General features: G+C 44.9%; 1 protein-coding gene across 1 annotated transcript in view; it reads left to right on the plus strand.

The window, feature by feature from the left end:
• The first annotated feature begins 1,419 nt into the window (after nucleotides 1–1,419).
• Cdyl2 (chromodomain Y like 2) overlaps nucleotides 1,420–20,737 on the plus strand; it is a 160,610-nt gene continuing 141,292 nt past the window's right edge. The window contains exon 1 of the mRNA XM_052166645.1: nucleotides 1,420–1,924. Within this exon, the coding sequence (XP_052022605.1) occupies nucleotides 1,901–1,924 (24 nt within the window). The 5' untranslated portion in view covers nucleotides 1,420–1,900. The remainder of the gene's footprint in view (nucleotides 1,925–20,737) is intronic.

Raw genomic sequence — 20,737 nt, forward strand, 5'->3', positions numbered from 1 at the left:
ACTTAGCATTAGTCGTATTATTTAGAACAGTGGTCATGGGGAAAGTACCAGTTACAAAGAGGGAATGAACCCAAGGACTGTGCCAATTCCCACCATTTCCAAACCAAACTGGCGTGTCTGTTTCTTTCCATACCTCCACCATTTTCTTCTCACTGTCTTAATGTTGGATTCTCACTTGAAACTGGAAATGCAATTTGTCGTTTTGACATAGTCCAGCAAACATTACCCTCTCGGGTCTGGATCACTCTCCACCAGCAACTGTGGTAGAAGTTTGTGGCAGCTGACTGATGAGTCCTTGCCATGCCCCTCTGCAGCAGGAGAGGCCAGGGGTCAGAGTAAGATAGAACTTAGCTTTACCAAGTTCCCTGGGGATGGACAGGCCACAACACCACAGGTACCTGGATCCTCTATGGTGCTAGTGTATGGCCACCCATTTAGAAAGGGCAACAGGTAATCTGCCCACCTTGCTGCAAACAGCAAAGGACCAAAAGGAGGTGATGGTCCTTTGGTTCATTACATATTTGGCTTGAAAAAAAAAAAACCAAACGAGGTGGACAGACATTTGGAGCACGAGGTTCTTGTGTCCCCCTCCAATTTCAGTACACATTCCCTGGGTTCTGAGAGAGTTGTACTATTTTTAAAAGGAAAAGCCTTTAGGTACAAAGGTGACCATTCATACGGGATGTTTTTTAGAAATAGATAACTTTTTAGAAAGAGATAACTCTACCTCTGTAGTCCAGCAGTATTGGGAACTTCTGTTAAGACACTGAAGGATCCCTTCCTCTCTTTCCTAATGCACATCTCCTCTTCCCTCCGGGATTCAAAGCTCAGTGTGGGCAGGGTCTCACTGGGTTGCTGCAGACACTTGTAGTTGGGTGGACTTTGGGAAATGTTTGTTGACTAACTGATTGACCCACTAGCGAGGCAAGAGAGCTGCTGAAGGAAGGCCATGCCTGGCTCTAAACACTTCGCAGGGTTTAGTGGTGAAGGCCACTGTTCTGGCTCTCCATGGAGTCTGTGGACTGGCCACTTCTCTCTTCTCCTTGAAAACCCATCCTGGAAGCAAGGGCCCCTGAGCTCCGAGGGGCCAGTTCTCTTAAGATCATGCCCAGTCCCTCCCCCGGAAAGGAGAAGAGTAGGGTAATCTGGAGCTAGAAGCTGGACTGAAGAGGGGTTCCCTTGCCTGAGACCTGCAGGTTGCTACCTGCCTCTTGGCCGCCCCTTCGTAGCCCGGGCAGGTCATTCCGGGTAGGCACCTGGCCGGGTACTCTGGGGGCCTCGCGGCTGCGCGCGCGACCAGGCTCGGGAACGGTACCCGGGCTCGGCCCTCGGTGGCCGCCGCCCCCTCCGCCCCGGGGGCCGGGCCGGGCTCCCGGGAGGCGGGGACTCGCCCAGTGGCAGCAGCGTCCGGGCGGGCGGCGGGCTCGGGTCGGCTTCCTGCAGGCGGCGCCGGGGCGAGCCGAGCGCTACAGTCACCGGCCTAGGGACACGGGGCCCCGGGCGCTCGGGGGGCCGCGTCCGAGGCTCAGGGCGCGCTGCGCAGCCGTCGGTCGCCCCTGCCCGCGCTCTCGTGTCGCCGCGATAGCCGCGGCCGCCGCCGGTTACGCCAGCCCCGCCGCCGCCCGCTCCGATTCTGCGCACAGGCGGCCCCCAAGCCTGTCATTCTGCAAAAACACAGTTTACTCAACACGCCGCACACACTCGCGCGCACACACACTCACACACACTCACACACAGACACGCGCGCGCGCACGCAAACACACACCACACACACTTATACACACGCACGCACACACGCGCTCACGCGCGCGCGCAACCTGGGCCCCCCGCGCGCACACGTACGGGAGCGCGCGAACGAGCAAGACGCGCACACCCGGCGAGCCAAGTTCCGCAGCCTGGCATGGCTTCTGGGGACCTTTACGAGGTACGGAGAAGCCGGGGCGCGGGCGGCGCCGGGGAACCGGGCCTGGCCGAGCTGGTGCGAGCATAGTCCTGAGCCCGCGGGTGGTGGCGCCGGGGATTGGAGGGCGGCTGGGGGACTCGAGGGTGGCGGCGGACCCGAGGGTGGCGGCGGGGACCGGAGGGTGGCGGGGGCCGGGCGCGCCTCCCGCCGCCGCCTCCCGCGGCGCCCGCTCCCTCTTTCTCTTTCTCTCGCGCACACACTCTCTTACTCCATCTACTTTGCGGCCTTGGAGAGGGGAAGGAGGAAGCCGGGCGGAGCCGGGGCGGAGGGAGGGAAGGTAGCGGTCCCGGGGAGGTGCTTGCTCAGCCCCGACGAGCCGCCCCGAGTGTGAAAAAAAGTACAGGTAAAAAAAAAAAAATTAAGGAAAAAGAAAAAAAAAGTCGCCGGACGTGCGAGGGAATGCGGGGGACCCGCGTTGCGGACGGCCCAATTTAGGGGTCTTGAGCCCCCCGAGGGTGCGCGGGTAGAGTAGAGGTGGGTGATCAAAGCGGAGCCAGGCTCCTAGGAAGGGGAATGAAAAGGACAAGAGTGTTGGGGCACGGGGGAGGGGGTGCCCTGGGGACACCACTGTTGCAGTTCCACAGGGGCCACAGAGTGCCTGCCCCCTCCCCCCACCTGCTGCCTAGTGTCCCCCTTCTCTGGACTCTGAAGCTCTCCTGGCAAGGGCTTGGGGGTCAGTCGTCTCTGCTGGTGTCATGCTTCTTAGGGTGTAAGAGGGGATGCAGAGGGACACTCAAGGTGGAAGGGAAGCTGGCCTGAAACTTGTATGTGGGTGGTCAGACTTGTCAGAGGACATGGGTGTGAATCTAGTTCCCAGAATTCCTCTGGCACACTAAGGGGGTCATACTTGTTTCTAAGGTCACACAGGTAGTTAGTGGGCACTGGATATTTTGAAATCGGTTCAAAATGTTGAAAGAAGGCGTCCATCTGTCATCTTTTGAACAAGAAATACCCATGGTCTCTGGGGAGAGAGGGCTTAGCTGGCCTTGGGATCACAACAGTTCTTGCATGGGATTTGGACTCATGGACAAATAAGAAGCCATCACTGATCCCAGGGCGAGGATGCCCTTCAAGAGGTGTTTGTTCTCAAGAGAAAGGTCTGAATAAAGAAGCCAAAGGGACTGGCCACCTTCTACCAGGAGGCCTGAAGCCACTGCAAGAAACCAGTGTCATGGGTCAGCTTGGGTTTCCCATCCCTTTCCTCCAGGACAAACCAGCCACTAAGGTTGGCTGCCATTCCTAAGGTTGTTGTCTAAATTCCCATGCAGTTGGGGAACAGGCTGAGTTAGCATTGAGGCTGCAGCAGTAGTTCATCACCTGTAAGTTTGTTCCCTGGGCCCTTCTGGAAGCCCAGGCTCCTCAGGCAGAGGATTCACTGACTGGGGTGAGTGGAGAGTGGAGGGCAGGCTGGTAGGTGTCTCAACTTCCTGTGTATCCAGAGCCTTCTGGGAGATTCTGGGTGATGGGTGACACGCCATCAGGCTCAGGTGGGGCCCGTGTTTAAAATGATGTAAGTTGGCCTCTACTTTATCCTACGGCCTTCTTTCTCTTTGTGCTGACGGAGAAGCCAAGGAGGGAGAGAAAACGGATGAGAAACTGACAGGATTGTAGTAAGTGGGCCACCCAAACTCATCCATCTTTTTTCCAAGATGGCAGAGCAGTCTCTGAAACCAAAAGTTAAAACATAGTGAAGTGAAAACCTTTGGCCGAGTTCCCCCCCCCCCCCACTGGCATTAAGTGGATTCCATTCATGACCAATCTTCCTGAGGTCACGGGATTTTTCTCACCGATGATGAGTTGTCTCAGAGCCGCTGACATTGCCTGGGTGACAAGTGGCCTTGTTGAAGACTTGAAGTGGACATCATAGGAGACGTCGGTGCTCCCCCATTTAAAGTCTGAAACTTACGGACCTCCTGGGGATAATCTCTTGTTTAATGTTCATCTGAAACTGCCATTCTTAACCTTGGTAATTATAGTCACCAGATGAAGATGGGAGTTTCTGCAGTGGCCTTGAACTATCTCAGCAACTCAGAAGTGCTTATTGAAGTTCAATAAGCAGGACAATAATAACAATTACTTCTGTGGTGGTAGGTAATTGTATGAGATCTAAAATGGTTTTCCTGTGGCTGATTATTTGCACAGCCATTATTACTAGAAGGGCTAAACTGTATTATGAGAATATCACCAACGTCAACATTTTTATAGCCCTTGCCTCCATTATATAACATACGCTGAGGGATTTAATTGGTTGTTCAAATTTAACTTAAAAATGAGAAGTGCCAGGTGTGCCTCAGTCCATATTTTTCCCTAACTGTAAAATTGCCATGTATAGCAACTGTAAATTGCTATATTAAAAATAGCCCATTGATTAAAAATAAATAGATCTGGGCATATCCAGCGCTGTTACTAACCTTAAAAGAAATAAAAAAAGACATCTCTTTCTATATGATGGTATTTCCTTAATTAAATATACTTGGATGTACATAGAATGGCTTATTACAACCTTTAACCAATAAACTATATGTAAGTGGGCTAGGAGTGATAATCTCTGTAACATATATTCCACTTGGGTGCCTGATGACATTTTATGATGAGGGAGATGTTTGGATGTCAGAGCTTCACCAACTCTTTGGTGATTTTAGACACCTGTTATAAAAAGCAACCCTTCCCCAGAGAGCTTTGTGAAGAAGTCAGGTGCTGATTTTAAAGATACCAGAAAATGAGCTTTGTTTACATTATGCCCTTCAGTCTTGGTGAGGAACCCTGGGTCAAGAGGAGGTTCTGAAATTTGGACTTGATGGATCACCTGGTTTTGTTTCCCCAACAGCAGGGCTCTCACCCTCTCTGATGTGTTCTAGTTATGTATATGAGGGTGATTTAAAATATTGATTGATGTCTTACAACAGTGGTTCTCAACCTTCCCAATGCCACAATCCTCATGTTGTGGTGACACTAGCCATAAAATTGTTTTTGTTGCTACTTCATAACTGTAATGTTGCCACTGTTATGAATCAGATCTTTATCTGATCTGCAGGATATCTGATCTGCAATCCTTGTAAAAGGGTCATTCGACCCTCCAAAGGGTTGAAAGTTACAGGTTGAGAACTATTTTCTAAAAGCTGGATATGGCTTTTAAAATGCAATTCCCTCTACCCCTATATGTGCTGGTAAACATATTGGCCATCAGAAGTGGTCTGTTAGACAGTTCTAGGTCTCCTGCGTGTGTACGTGTGTGTGTGTGTGTGTGTGTGTGTGTGTGCAAGTGCGAGTGTGTGCCTTGCTTCAATGTTAGGTATGAAAGCAGGATGGAGCAGAAGATCTTTAGCTCCTTTAGAAGATCTTGTCTCTTCCCACAATGATCCTTATATAGGAGCATCCATTTCCCTAACATGCTTACACAATAAATCTGAATCCAGAATGTATTAGAGTTTGCCATCCCTGGAGTTTAGTCAGCCAAGATGAATGGGCATCCAGAACACATCATCTGTGGCACAGCATGAGGAAACCAATTATCTTCTCTTTTTCCTGCTCTGTAGCTCATCACATGTTCACTAACTCATGTTTCTTACCAATGAGAGGAAGACTGGGTGCAGGAGACAGAGAGCACATTGAGCCACCTTTGGTATTCTTAGGCTGAGAGTTACATACTTTTCTTCCTCAACGCATGATCTCTTGTTGGTGGTAGTATCATGCCCTAGTTTTGTATCTGTTGCTGAGATCAATCCACTGGCAAAAATCTACTTGCGTGAAGAAAGACACACTTCCACATTGCAAAGTCCATCACTGAGCGAAGCCAGTGTAGGATCTCAAAGCAGGAACCTCTAGGCAGGAACTGAAGCAGAGACATGGTGGACTGCTTGCTACAGCTTGATTAGCATCAAACCTTTCTTCTTTAGTGCAGTTACTGACCTCAAAAGAAATAAGAAAAGACATCTTAGCCCACATTATAGTATTTCCTTAATTCAATATTATGATCAAGTATACATAAGATGGCTTATTACAGCTTTTAACCGATTAACCATATTTTACGTGGGCTGGGAGTGATGATCTGCTTTCTTATACAACCAGATGTCTTCTCACGGTGTGGAACAACCCACACTGGGCTCAGGCCTCCCACACTAATCATTAATTAAGAAAATGCCTCATAGGTATGTCCACAGGCCAGTTGATGTAGGCAATCCCTCAGTTGAGGTTCCCTTTTCCCAGGTGTTTCTAGTTTATGCTGAGGCTGACAAGATCTACCCAGCATCCAGCACACACCAAAGAACACCTATTATGTTCTTTGGTGGCTCAGTGTTTTTCTCTAAAACTGTGTATGGGCACCTCCTAGAGAAGCTGTCTTCCCTGGAAAATACTGACTGCATTCAAATGTCCACATATGACTTTCCGTACTGTTGAGTGGTGTCTAATACCTCTTGCCCGTGATTAGTTGACATGAAATACAAAGTACTTACCTCGATGGCAAAAATGTTCAAAGAGGATGCTTTCTGAGTGGAGTGGCCGAGACGAGGGTTATTGAGTCGGACTTCACAGCATCTCCGCCAGGTTCTGTTTGATAATGCTTCCTACATCTCTATCTCCAAAAAAATGTCTATAATTTTTTTTGGTGTGTGTGTGTGTGTGTGTGTACGCATGCGCGTTTGTGTGTATACAACTCTTCCTCATGTTCAGAGCTGTGTATGTATAATTTTATGTATATTTGTACAGTGTATATAATAAAATAAAATTTTTCATTCCAAATAAAAACAACAGAATACTTTTCCTTTGTTAAAAGATGTTGACTTTAGTTGCAAATGGACTCTACAGTAATGAACAGAGGTCCCTCCCCTGTAGCAGGATCTGGGGACCCTGTGTTCTCCAGAGTCACACATTAGAAGTAGCAGAACTTGTGGGCAGATGTGTTGAAGCAGATTATGGAAAATGTGTGCAACCCTGAACCCACAACATTAAGCCCTAAATAAATCTAATGGAAGTACACTGATGGATCCCACAGTGAGTCTGCTGGTCCTTCCTAGTGTATTGGTAGAACTGGCAATTCCTTGTTTTTCTCAAGGCAATATACACAGAAACAGGGTTTCTGACAAAGTTATGTCTGGTCCATAGCTTTCTTCGTTCATCTGAGTGGAAAGCAGTTTCTTCAGCCCCTTTCCATGTGTTCTTCTGGCTCCACCATGCAGCCAACATGGTGGTGGTACCGTTATAGGTACTACCACTCCTTTTCAAGATGGTGACTGAGCACATTTCCAGCTTCTAACTTTATGCTAGTTTTTCCATCCACTGTTGAGTCTTTTTCCTTGTGAGAGTGCTTGCCTATAACTGCTTCAAAAAGTATTAACAAGTAGAAGAAATGGCATCTCATCCTACACAACTTCCTAGTGATGCTGGTGTCAGCTGTCCAGTTAATCAATCCCACCTAAGGACCTTCCCTGTCAATGATAGGACCTCTTAAATCTCTGCAAATATACCATCCAAGGATGATACCAGTTGAGTTCGATTATTGGGATCTAATGAATATAGACTAGGTATTTGATTCTCCGGTGGGGATCTATCAGCTTATTTTAAAGGATATTTTTATGTTATTCCTTACTGAGATCATTTTTTCAAGGCCTTAAGCTATCCTTGAAGGGTGATAAAAAGTATCCTCGTAGTTTGACCATTTTTAAAGAACAGTTCTGCTTGGGTGTTGTTAGAGAGTCTTACTATCAGACACAAGCAACTAGTTTTGACATCTCTATTGGAGAGTAAAAGGGGATCTAGTTTGGCTGAATTTGTAGCACTGCCATTTATTTATTTCATATTTATAGATCAACAAATATATACCTTGTACTAAGGAAATGATGGCAATGTCCCCTAAAAGTCTATGGTCTAGTGGGAAATAATGTAAGAGAAGAGAATTTCACAGTCAGTGGAGAAAGCATTCTATGGGGAAGATGAGGCTTCCAGGAGGATGCTGAGGGATATATGCGATCCAGGCTGGGGGAATGAGAGGTTTCACAGAGGAGGTGGTGGCCTTCAGAGACTCTACTAGGAAATCTGTGGCCAGATCTGCAGGACTTAAACCATTGCCCAATAATAATGTTCAATGAAAGATCAGTTTTCTCCTGAAGCTATCACTTTTTTCGATAATCAGTTCCCTGTTGTTGAGCATCTAGATGGATTCCATTTGTAAGCTATTATGTTCTGTTGTTATGACCACCCACAAACATCATTATTTATACTTTGTTTTTCCCAGAGTAGATTCTGAGATGTGGCAGTTTGAAAAACACAGATATTTTTAATGCTCTTAATTCATAACCCAAGATTTCCCTTCCAAATGGACAGTTGACTGAGTTAGTGGAGGAGCTAGAGCAGGTCTAACACTGCTGCTTGCTGTTTTGGTGATTGGAAGGAGAAACGATGGTGGCTGAGTGGGAGTGAAGAGAAATGGGCAAGATTGGAAGATTTAAGGAGAATCAGCACAGTTTGCTTGTCAGTCAGGATTGCATGCTGCAGGTGTAACAGAAATATGTGATAGCAACGGTAACTTAAACATGATGCATTCTTTTATATGAAGTAAAAGGTTGGAGCTCAGGGTTGGTATTGCCCCTCTGTGAAGTTCTGAAGGTGTCAGGTTCCTTTTATCTCTATCCCATCATCCTCAGTTGTGGCTTCTGGTCTTGAAGATCACTTCATGATTCAACCTGATCATAGAACTCTAGCCATCTTTTTAAGAAGAGGAAAAAAGGAAAGACAGTGGGCTGAATGGAATAATAATCAGTTATGATTATGTTGATTTCTCATTGGCCTGAAGACCTAGCTGCAAGGGAGTCTTGGTAGGAAGTACAGTTTTTAGCTGTAATGTCCTTTCTCTTGCTAAAACAAAACTTGCCTACAGTGCATAGGACTGGATAAAGGACTACAGGAGTTGAGGAATATTCACTAGGTTTCTATTAGCCCATTGGGTTCATACTGGAACCTGGGGGAGTTTTGTGTGAAGGAAGTGTGGACACAGTGAGTCAGGGCCCATGTAACATCCAAGTGTAGATGCCCATTTCAGCAGGTACTCAAACTCAAAGCTTAGGAGTAGTATCTAGCAGGGAGACAGATTGAGTACTGGAATAAATACACAGACTGAGCACTGTTAGTACACAGATCATTGTTAAAACCAAAGAAAAGAATGTAAAGCTAAATATCAGCTTCATGAAGGGAGAATGGACATTTTAGAGACAGGAAAGGGAGTGGCTTTGCCTTGTATGTAGGAAGAGAAGTAAAGGGAAAACAAAGGGGTTTGCTGTTGTAGAAGTCAATAGAAGATTGCATTTTAAGAGAGTGTCCAGGAGTGTCCTTGGATTGCATAACCAATAAGTTGTTGGCAGCTGTGGGATGTGGGTGTCCCATTGAGTATGCTGGGAGTAAGAAGGTTGCAGGTTGATGCTGATGTGGGTAGTATAGATGCGGAGACATCTTCAAGAACCCGGTATAACCAAGAGTGGTGCTTGCATGAAGTGGGGAGAGGGACTGCCACGTCTGTCTCCCTAGTTCTGAACTTATGTGCTTTGAATGATTTGCATAGCAAATGGTTATGGTGTCAATGTAGACTGACTCCTCATATTCTTAGATGTGATTTTTCTATAAGTCTTATGAACTGCTTGATGCTCTACCTGATGTTATCAATAATTTTAAAAAATTACCTTATTTATGTGCGTGAACATGTGCATGAGCGTGTGCCCATGAGTGCAGGTGCCCACAGAGTTCAGAAGAGTGTGTTAATAGTTCCTGGAGTTGGAATGATGAGCAGTTGTGAGCCTCTTGATGTAGATGTTGGGAATCAAACCAAGGACCTCTGAAAGAACACAAAATGCTCCTAACCACTAAGAAACCTCTTCAGTCTCATCTTCAGTAATTTTAACAGGAGAAAAAAGTAGGTTTATAATTCAATGAAGAAATCAAATCTCCTGGCTTTGCTTGCTTCTTTCTTTCTTTGTTTGTTTGTTTGTTTGTTTGTTTGTTTGTTTCTTTCTTTCTTTCTTTCTTTTTGTGGCTGCTCTCTTCTTCTTGTGCTCTTTTCTCCTCTTCCTCTTGCCTTTTATTTGTTCTGTTTGGTGACTTTGGTTCATACAACAGACAGACTTCCAATCCACAGTTAATACCCTGGCAGCAAATTTCAGTCTACCAATCAAATATCAAAAGTCTGATGTCCACAGTCTTGTTCACAGTGACACTGCTTATCCAGACCCAATATTGTAATTCTGTATTTCTCCCCTGTCACTGCTCTCATGTGATCAATAGCCATGTCTAGAAAACTCATCTGAGATTAACCTTGAAATCTGTATTTTCTTCTCATTCCTGTTTGCTGCTATACTCTCCTTCATTGAGGATGTAATTTATTTTTAAACAGTATAATCTTCATATATAAAGATACTTAGCAGAATGAATCATAATTTATAGTGATCAATAAACAGCATCTACAGCCAATAAAAAGTTGAAGGTGCATAATATAGTCATACAGAGTATTTCTTTCTTTTTTTTTTTTTTGTTTGTTTTTGGTTTTTTGAGACAGGGTTTCTCTGTGTAGCCCTGGCTGTCCTGGAACTCACTTTGTAGACCAGGCTGGCCTTGAACTCAGAAATCCGCCTGCCTCTGCCTCCCAAGTGCTGGGATTAAAGGCGTGCGCCACCACTGCCCGGCCAGAGTATTTCTAGTAAGTGAAATTGGCTCAAGGAAAAGATTTAACCGAGGACTTAAAGATCAACTCTTCAGTGAGGGCTTTGCTGCGACGTTTGAGAGAGGGGACAGAACAGACAATACTGCTGATAGGTCAGCATGGTGATTGGCATTAGGTGTTAGCTTGCCAGGCTTAAGTTCCAATTTTTTTGAACCAAATACCAATCTAGGTTTTGCAGTGAAGGTCTTTTGTGGAAGGTCTTTTGTCCCTAATCAGTTGACTTTAAGTAAGGGAGCTTATTGCAGTCAATGCTGATGGGCTTGAGTTAATTGGCTTATACACCTTAATGCTAAAACTGAAGCTTCTAGAAGCCAAAATCCCACCTATGGCCATTATTTAACCCATGTCGTAGTGTTCCAGTTGCTCTTCCTGTTGATCTCCTGCCCCACAGATGGTTTTTAATTTGCCTCACCAGCTCCACACTGGGCAAGCCAGTTCCGTCCAATAACCCCCTCCTCATGTGCCCAAGTGGCTCTGCTTCTCTATCCCCTGCTGCCACCCGATAGTGGGGGACAGCTAGATGAGCCTTTTCACTTTTGAGCCTTGGTGACCTCCATTATAAATGGAGACAGGTCACTTATATTTTGATAATGCCCCTTTTGTTTGAGTTGACTGCTTCCTCAAATACCTTGCTGCAGGAAGTGTGTGTGTGTGTGTGTGTGTGTGTGTGTGTGTGTGTGTGTGTGTGTAAGGGCAAGCCACAAGCCAAAGAGCTCAGGGTTGGGTGGACTTGGTAACACCTAGAACCCACCAACTTAGGCACTCTATCTCACTGTAGTTACTTGTGGTGTGTCCCGTGACAGTCATGGGAGGCAACGCAGTGCGGCACAGATAGGTCTTGGGTCTAAGAATCAGAGCTGCCCGAGCCAGTCCCTTGTCCTGAGAGTCTGTTGAAGGTGGACATTGTCCAGTAGTTCTTCTCACCCTTATCCACCAGTTCTTGCTTCTTGAGCTTACTGTCAGCCTCTGACATGGTCCTGTTATCCTTAACCTGCGGGTAGATGCCTGTGTCTCTAGCGGCCACCGCTCCCGTGAAAGGCCCATCACTGACCATGCCTGTGTAAAGCAGCAGGCTCCCGAGAAGGCTCTTCATATAATGCCCAGTGTGTCTTCTAAACGGATTCCTCTTGACTTCAGCTACCTCACCTCTCCTAGAATCTCTGTGTCAACCATTCTTAGAGTCTTAATGAGTAACTCAGGGAGCTATCAGCACGGACTGTTCAGGGGAATGTCTCTGGGGCTAAGGCTCTAGATCACTCATTGCAAGGTACGGATTTCCCCCTACTGAGGAGCCATTGCCTGAGTCTCGGATTCATCACCAGGGAATTTTCCTCCTTGATTTTTGTGTCCTTGTCCTTTAGCCCAGTGTTTAAATAAAAACTGTCTTACTAACAAACCATAGAGATATGACAAACGCTAGAGTTGGGCTTAATTTTAAAATAGCCATTGGGAGTTGGAGAGATAGATGGCTCAGTGGTTAAGAGTACTGGATGTGAATCTGGGATTCCCAACATCACCTCACAAACACCTGTAATTCCAGTTCCAGTGGATCTGATGCCCTCTTCTGGCCTTCATGGCGCCAGGTATGCGTGTGGCACAGACATTAAATGCAGGAAAATGCCTATACACATAAATGGTTACTTGTTGAATAAACCACCAGTTAAATAGTATATATTAGCTATGAGCCTATAACTATGCAGGGTATGGACTCTATAGCCACATCTGTCTTTTAAATTCTTCTTTGGAATGTGGGAGTTAGAACCCCAACACCCAAATTAATGTGTATTTTGAGAGCTTATGTTTATTTGTATTATTTTAAAGATGAGAAGCAAAGTGGAATCACCATGCAAGTCATACTTACGCTATTGATCAAATAGTTAGGAAAAAATATTAGCAGTGGAAAACAAATCCAGCATCTATATATGGTGGTGATCTGCTCCATCCCACAGTTTTCTTTTTCTTTTTTTAAGAGCTTTTATTCTTTTAGGCCTTCCACCTTAGTCTTTGATCCATCTGAGGTTATTTTTTATTGGATATTTTCTTTATTTACATTTCAAATGTTATCTACTTTCCAGGAAACCCGCTATCACATTCCCCCTCCTCCTGCCTCTGTGAGGGTGCTCCCCTACCCACACTCCCACTCCCGCCTTCCAGCCCTGGCATTCCCCTATACTGTGGCATCGAACCCCCACAGGACCAAGGGCTGCTCCTCCCACTGATGTCCAACAAGGCTATCCTCTGCCACCTAGGTGGCCGTAGCCATGGGTCCCTCCATGAGTACTCGTTGGTTGGTCGTCCAGTGCCGGTGAGCTCTGAGGGATTTGGCCAGTTGACACTGTTGCTTCTCCCACGGGGCTCCATCAGTCCTCTCTCCAACTCCTCCCTCCGTGATCCTGTGCTCAGTCCAATGGTTGGCTGCGAGCATCCTCTGTATGTGCCAGGCTCTGGCAGAGCCTCTCAGGAGACAGCCATATCAGACTCCGGTCAGCAAGCACTTCCTGGCATCCACAATAGCTTTCGGGTTTGGTGGCTATCTGGGATGGATCCCTAGGTGGGGCAGTGTCTGGATGGTCTTTCCTTCAGACCTGCTCTACACTTTGTCTCCATATTTCTTCCTGTGAGTATGTTTCCCCCTTCTAAGTAGCACTGCAGCATCCACACTTTGGTTTTCCTTTTTCCTCAAGCTTCATATGGTCTGTAAATTGTATCTTAGTTATTCCGAGCTTTTGGACTAATATCCACTTGTCAGTGACTGCAAACCATGTGTGCCCACAGTTTTCAATGGTAAAAAGCAGGGTCAATTTCTTTTTCTTCGTTTTTCTTTTCTTTTCTTTTCTTTTTTGTTTTTTTTTTTTTATCTTTTGGATTTGTTTTTTTTTTTTTTTTTTGAGACAGGGTTTCTCTGTATAGCCAGGGAACTCACTCTGTAGACCAGGCTGGCCTTGAACTCAGAAATCCGCCTGCCTCTGCCTTCCAGAGTGCTGGGATTACAGGCGTGCACCACCACTGCCCAGCTTTCTTTGCTTTGCTTTACTTTGCTTTTTGCAACTGAAACTCAAAATACCATGCTTATTTTTTTGCTATTTTTGGGCATATATTCAAATTTATAGTAAATGTATACACACACACACACACACACACACACACACACACACACACACACACACAGAGTTATCAAAACAGTTCCTACCCATGTCTTCTCATGTAAAGTAGTATGGGAAATGCACTCTTTGTAGCACACGTGACCCCTCACATGGCACTCAAGGCGGAGGTGGTGGCTGGGGTCTGTTCTGGTGTGTAATAAGTGTATGATAATGATGGGGGCATATTAAACTTTTGTGCTGTGTTGTTGGGGTTTATTGATACATCTATCTCTCTCTGCCTTGATTATTTGAGAGAAGGAAGAGATGGGAACCGCGGTTAAGTGTTGTAAGTTCAGCCTTGAAACAGACAAACACAGAAACAGATTTCCATTCTCATTTCCATTGTAGTACATTGGAAACAAACCATACCTTGAGATTGCAAGAACACATGGCCAAAGCAACCCAAACTAAACATAACTTTCAAAGATAACGCTCACAGATAATTTTCATAGAAGATCCAAGGTCTTTTTCTTATGCACCAGTGAATAAAACACAGGAAGCAGCTGATGAACCACAGGCTGTTGCAGGAGGGTGGGTTAACATTTGGGGGTTTTATTGAAAGCGTTTGCTGTTACACCAGAACTTACTGCTTGCTTCAGCCTAGCCAGTGGTAAGAAAACCAAGTAGTCAGTTAAACTAAGAAAGGAGGACATCTACACCAAAATGTGTCCATCTTGACTGAGAAAAGGGCTCTATGGTTGAATCCCACTATTTCCTGTAGGCAGCAAGCTCACTGATAGAGAGACTATGTCTGGGGCTGGAGAGATGGCTCAGTGGTTAAGAGCATTGTCTGCTCTTCCAGAGGTCATGAGTTCAATTCCCAGCAACCACATGGTAGCTCACAACCATCTGTAATATCTGGTACCCTCTTCTGGCTACAGGCATACATCCAGATAGAGCACTCATATAAAATACTTAAACAAAAAATAAGTGAAAAAAATCTAAAAATAAAAAAGAAAGAAGAGAGAGAGAGAGAGAGAGAGAGAGAGAGAGAGAGAGAGAGAGACTCTACTTTCTTCCTGCCTTCCTTTACCTCTGCATAACATACTCCTCCCTCTCCTGAGAAGCATCCTTCATATGTTCCTCGTAGTTGAAATTACCACTCTTCCTACCACTGGATCCTGAATAGACTTATTATTAGTTAGCAAAAGTTCCTCGTGGCAGATCAAACCTACGTTCAAATAACCATTCACCAGTATGGATAACTACTGGATAGAGGGTAGCCAGTCTCTGTTAGTGCGAGTCAGAGCTGCTTCAATGCAAGCACACACAAAGACCACCCTATGGCTTGGTGCCTCTGCCCTTGGCATCTCTGCCTCTATCCTGTAGCCTCAGTGGCTTGGTCCAATTTGATACACACCATCCGTTCTGTATTGGGTTGCCTGGAGAGAAACTGGCACAGACACTTGTATCTAGAGGGTATCTAGAAGACTGTTCTCTGGAGATAAGCCTGGAAGGATGTTGGGGAGACTGGACTAGACAGATGGTGAGGTTTACAACAAGGTGGCAACTGAGCTCCTCTTAGTAAAAGTCAAGATGGCTCTTTAGAAACATCCCCAGGCGATGTAAGGGGATGGAGTTCTTGAACCCCTGTGTCAGCCATTTAGTACTGAAGGTTATTCTGTGGGATGGGGCAGGGCAGCTCCCTTGAGTGACATCTGTGTGGTTTTGGCTGCAAAGAGCCTCCTTGTAGCTGTGAGATGGATTATCTATCTCCAAAGAAGGTCTGGGCTGAGTGTCCCATCCTTGTATTGAACCCTTGTATTGGCCCCATCTCTTGCTGTTCCTGGATGGGCTAGTCTTTCTTTTCTGGGTCCCTTTGGATTCATATCTGTTGTACTGATGCCTCTCTTGAGGACATGGTTTGTCATTTCCTACCTTCCCTGGTTTTCATTCGTACCTGTTGGAGTACTGACAGGTTGGCCATGTGTCAAGCTTGTGATTGGGATTCCCTGAAGTGCTCATATGATAATCCCTCAACACAGAGAGACATGTAACAGGGTTCTACTTCTCTTGATATCCCAGCTCATTCTTGGAGCATCTTCTACTCCCTGGTTGCCTCTGTGTCCTCGTTACCTGCTCTCTGTACCTTAAACCTGGCAGTTTACAAGATAAGAGCTGGTCCCAGGCTTCCCCTAACCTCTTGTAGCAAACAAACTGGATTGTTGGTCTTGATGTCTCTGACGTTTGCCTGGATTCTTCTTCTGAGCTCTAGAACTAACTATCCCTTAAACTCAATATACAAAAAGTCAAACTTAGAATCTTCCTTCTAGCCCCCATATGTTCATTCTCAAGCCAGAAATATGGTCTCTTTTGTTTTTCTCAGACACAGTCTCTGCTTTATTGAATCGGCAGTCTGTGTATTTCTGGAATCCATCTTTTGTCTTCTTTTTCATCTTGTCACCATTGTGCAGGGGATGCTTCCCATCTCTTGAGTGATCCTGTCACCTCTCAGGTGTTCACACCAGATTTTCTCTGGGGTGCCCTCACAGGGATCTGAAAAAAAAAAACCAACCTGTTTTTCTGTCTTCTGACAGAACATCTTTAGGAGGCGCATAAGCTATGTGTGGCTTATCTTTCTCTCCTCTTGTTGTTTGTCTGGGTACAGCATGTTCTAACAAGAGGGCTGCTCACCACTCAACCATTCCATGATCCATGATTACCTTTCTTTAACATTATTGTAGTTGATGGACTAGCCTCATCCCTGTGAGCTTAGTTTCAATTCCTCCTGGTTTTGCAAAGATTTAGCTAAAGATGCCAGGGGAGCTAAGCATGGCTCTGAGTCTTGGTGAATTCTCTTAGTGATGATAAATAAGGCTAGATCTTTCTGCCCCTTTGGCAACATTACAGTCCTGGACATTATGCAGAGACCTGACACCCATGATCTTCCTGGAATTGAAACACATGTTGAAAGTCATACTATGTAATAGAACTTAGGGCTTTATGTGTCCTCTTTGGGTTCCTACAGAATTCATTCTTTTGGAAGTCTAGAACTTGTTTGTAGATACTATAAATGTCTCTACTTAAATGCTAATAGTTTGATTATTTTCAGAATCATCATTTGGCATAGGACAAGACTCAAAAAATCCACTCAAAGGAAAAATTAGCATGCACATGTCTATCATGTGTGTGAGAGTTGAACTTGTCTCAGATGTCTCTATAGCCTTCTTGGCATGAGGCTGAAGGGAATGTCCAAGCTTTTAGTACTCCTTAACCTTAGAGCTTCTTTTCTGCATCTTTGTTGGTCAGCTAGTGGCCATATCATTTTCCTTGTGAGTCAAACTCAACTGGAGTGTTATATTCTCAATAAGACAGTGGTGTCCTGATTTAGAGGCTCACTAAGTTTTGGAGCTGGACAGGAGTTTCAAAGTCAAGCTCAGTCTTTCATGGACATCTTTAGCAGGTGATAAAAGGCAAGAGCCCCTTTGGCTGTTGAAGGAGATCCAACCCCTTGCTGCTTACCTTGTTGGTTTCTGCATGTGGTGCACGTGAGGTAGAAGCAGATTCTTCCCATGTTCCTTTGGAGAGTGTTCTTGTAAGTCTTGACATTATTGCATTTTCAAGCAGTGTAGCATGGGCTTGTGTCCTGGTAAAATCTCTTAGTGATGATGATTGAGGTTGGGACCCATCCCCCTGACTGATGTCACAGGTCTTGACATTGTGGGGAACCCCAGTAGCTGAATTTTTCTGGAAATCTCTATGTGTCAAATATTGAAAGTGAGACCAAGTAACAGCTCCAAACCCCATGTTGTTATAAGGAGAAAAGGGGGAGAATTTGATTGTCTTGATGTTTACATCACTCTATTCATTTGTGTGTCTCGAAACCCCAAACCTTGTGTCTTAAAGAAGATACACATGGAGACTGTGGTTCAGACTTGGTGGTTAATAGATAGAGGAAGGGGGCCACAGAGCTGTTGTCTTTAGAGTGCACGTGGCTTTCTTCAAACAGTCGGCTCAGCTTTTGGAGCAGATGCATGCTTTGGTGCTTTGTGGCTCATCCAATCAAATATGGCAGAGATGGAACAGTCTGGCACCTCAGGGCATTGCTTCACTCTGTTCCTTTAGTGTTACTCTTTCAGTGTTTGATGGAATTCACCAGCAAAGTCATCTGGCCCTGATGAGTTCTCTTTGCTGGGAGGTTTTACTGACTTGATTCCCTTACATGTTTGAAGTTGTGCTGCCTAGTTTTATATCTGCTTTACACAAACTGGAGTCATCAAAGGGGTAAAAGCCTCAATTGAGAAAATGACTCCATAAGTTTAGGCTATATGCAAGCCTGTAGGGCATTTTCTTAATTAAGTGATTGATGGGGGGATGGTCCAGCCCATTATGGGTGGTGCCATCCCTGGACTGCTGTTCCTGCATTTTAGCAGGCTGAGCAAGCCATGAGGAGCAAGCCAATATGAAGCATTCCTCCATGGCCTCTGCATCAGCCCCTGCCTCCAGGTTCCAGTCCTGACTTTCTCTGATGATGAACAATGATGTGGAAGTGTAAGCCAAATAAACACTTTCCTTCAAAGTTGCATTTGTCATGGTGTTCATTTTAACAATACTAACTGTAACTAGGAGAGAAATTGGTACCAGGAGTGGGGATTGCCATGACAGACCTGTTCATATTGTTTCTGAAGGACTATAGAAGGACTTTGGAACTCTGGGTGATAAAAGCCACTGAGTGTTTGGTGAGCTGCTCTGTGGGAGTTTGGAAGCTACCATACTGGGAGATGTTAGAGGCCTACCTTGAGAAGTTTCAGAGGGAAGTTTGAGAGTCTGTCAGTGACTCTATTGGGGCCATTCGTTATTTAGGGTTAAGAATCTGTGGTTTTGGTTAGCTGAGGCAGAAGAAGCAGCTGTGATTAACAAGATTACTGATTCTGGTGATTAACACCAGAACTACTGGAGTAAAACCTTTGCTCTACTGTGACAATTGATGCTCATTAACTTGAGACAAGTGGTGATTAATAAAAGATCAGCAGCATCACTGAGGTGAAATCTTCTGGGAAGTCTTTCCTTAGAGTCAGTACATGCAAGCTGTGTTCAGAGGTGGCCAAAATTGTACCTTGTGCTGGTAGCCAAACTTGATGTTGTAAGAGTTATTTAGGTGCTACTGGTTTTGAAGGCATGGAGGAATCATGGAAGGCAGTTGAGACTTGCCACTGTGTGGCAGGACTGGACTCCACAAAGAGAGCTAAGGAGAGACTATTTGTAAAAGACTTTGGTGCCAGCAAGAGGCTCTGGTATTTTGGCAATGCCAGTACCATGGGATGAACAGGGTGGAGCTAAAGATCTTTGAGGAACCCAGAAGATCATGAGTGGGCCACAGATTCTAGACATTGACTTATTCACACTGTTTGAGTTTGGTTTTGCTTTTTTCAGGTCATGACTATGACCTGTTTCTTCCCTCTTGAAGTAAGAAAGTATTTATTTTTGATTCTATGGAGTTGAGATATTGAATTTTATATAGAGATTTTAGGTTCTCTTGAAGTAAGAAAGTATTTATTTTTGATTCTATGGAGTTGAGATATTGAATTTTATATGAGATTTTAGGTTCAGTTTCTCCCATTCCCAGCATGCCTTAGTTACCCATAGTTCTTTTTGTAGGGTAGAGAACATTTTCTTGGTCTGCGTTGGCACGTCTGTTGTCATTGTCCAGCTCATGCTTAGACAGGCCAGTGAGACTTTGTGGGTGTCTCTTCTGATATTACTAAGAGATGCAATCTCACAGCATTTTTGATGGATTGTCTTCAGCTCTTGGAGTGAGCATTGTTAGCCCAGACGAGATTTCATTTAAGCCGTACATGTATATTTATACATAGAATTATGTGTTCTAGTTTTTTAAGCTAGGTAGGTAACAGTATGATTTTTAATGACTCTTTCAAACACCCTTCCTCTTGTTTTACCCTCCTCTCTTCCTTTTCTTCACCTCTTTCCCTGATCCTAATTGGAATCTCCACTTTCCCAATCAGATTCTTTGTACCACGCTAATTCTCTTGCTAGTATCCCGCTCCTCTATGGCATAGGGAGGAAGCAATAGCCTCTCTTCATCTCCTGTTTCTACAGTCACTCCAGATGTACCCATATCCGAGGATTTTAAACTCAGAGCCTCCAGGAGCCAAAGAGAACATACACTGTTTGTCTTTCTGGGTTACCTCACTCAGTACTATCTTTTCTAGTTCCATTCATTTGCCTGCAAATTTCATGATTTCCCTTTTCCCCCTTAAAACTGAATAGTACCCACATACATGTGGCAGAGCACATTTTCACATCCATTGGTTGGCTTAAGGACACTGAGGTTGTTTCCATTTCCTAGCTATTGTGGATAGAGCAGCCGTAAACATGACAGAGTAAGTATCCTGGAATAGTATGCTGAGTCTTTTGGGTGTGTGACAAAGAGTGGAAAGTCTGGGTCCTATGGTAGATTTATTTTTAGCATTTCAAGAATTCAAACACTGATTTCTGTAGTGACTGTACCAGTTCAAAGTCCCACCGATGGCTCAGGAATTCCCTTGCCCCTGTAGCCTCTCCAGAATTTGTTGATGGTTGCTTTGCTGGTCTTTGCCATTCTGAAATCTTGGAGCTGTATTTATTTGCATTTTGTTCGTTTTGAGAATTCTTCATTCAGGTCCCAGGGCCATTGTTTTGAATGGGTCACTATTCAAGTTTTTTGATTCTGTAACTTTTTTTAGTTCTTTATATATTCTGGATATTAATCCTCTATCAGATGCCTAGCTGGAAAAGATTCTCTCCCATTCTGTGGGCTTCATTTTCATTTAGTTGGTTTTCTTTTTCTTTTGCTCTGCAGGTTTAGTTCTGTGAAGTCTTACTTGTTAATTGTTGGCCTTAATTTTGGGGCAAATGGAGGCCCAGTCAGAAAGCTTCCTACACCTCCACCTCCATCATGTAGGGTACAACTATGTTTTCTAGCAGTTT

Source organism: Apodemus sylvaticus, chromosome 21 (genome assembly GCF_947179515.1).
Source record: "Apodemus sylvaticus chromosome 21, mApoSyl1.1, whole genome shotgun sequence".
Classification (NCBI taxonomy): Eukaryota; Metazoa; Chordata; class Mammalia; order Rodentia; family Muridae; genus Apodemus; species Apodemus sylvaticus.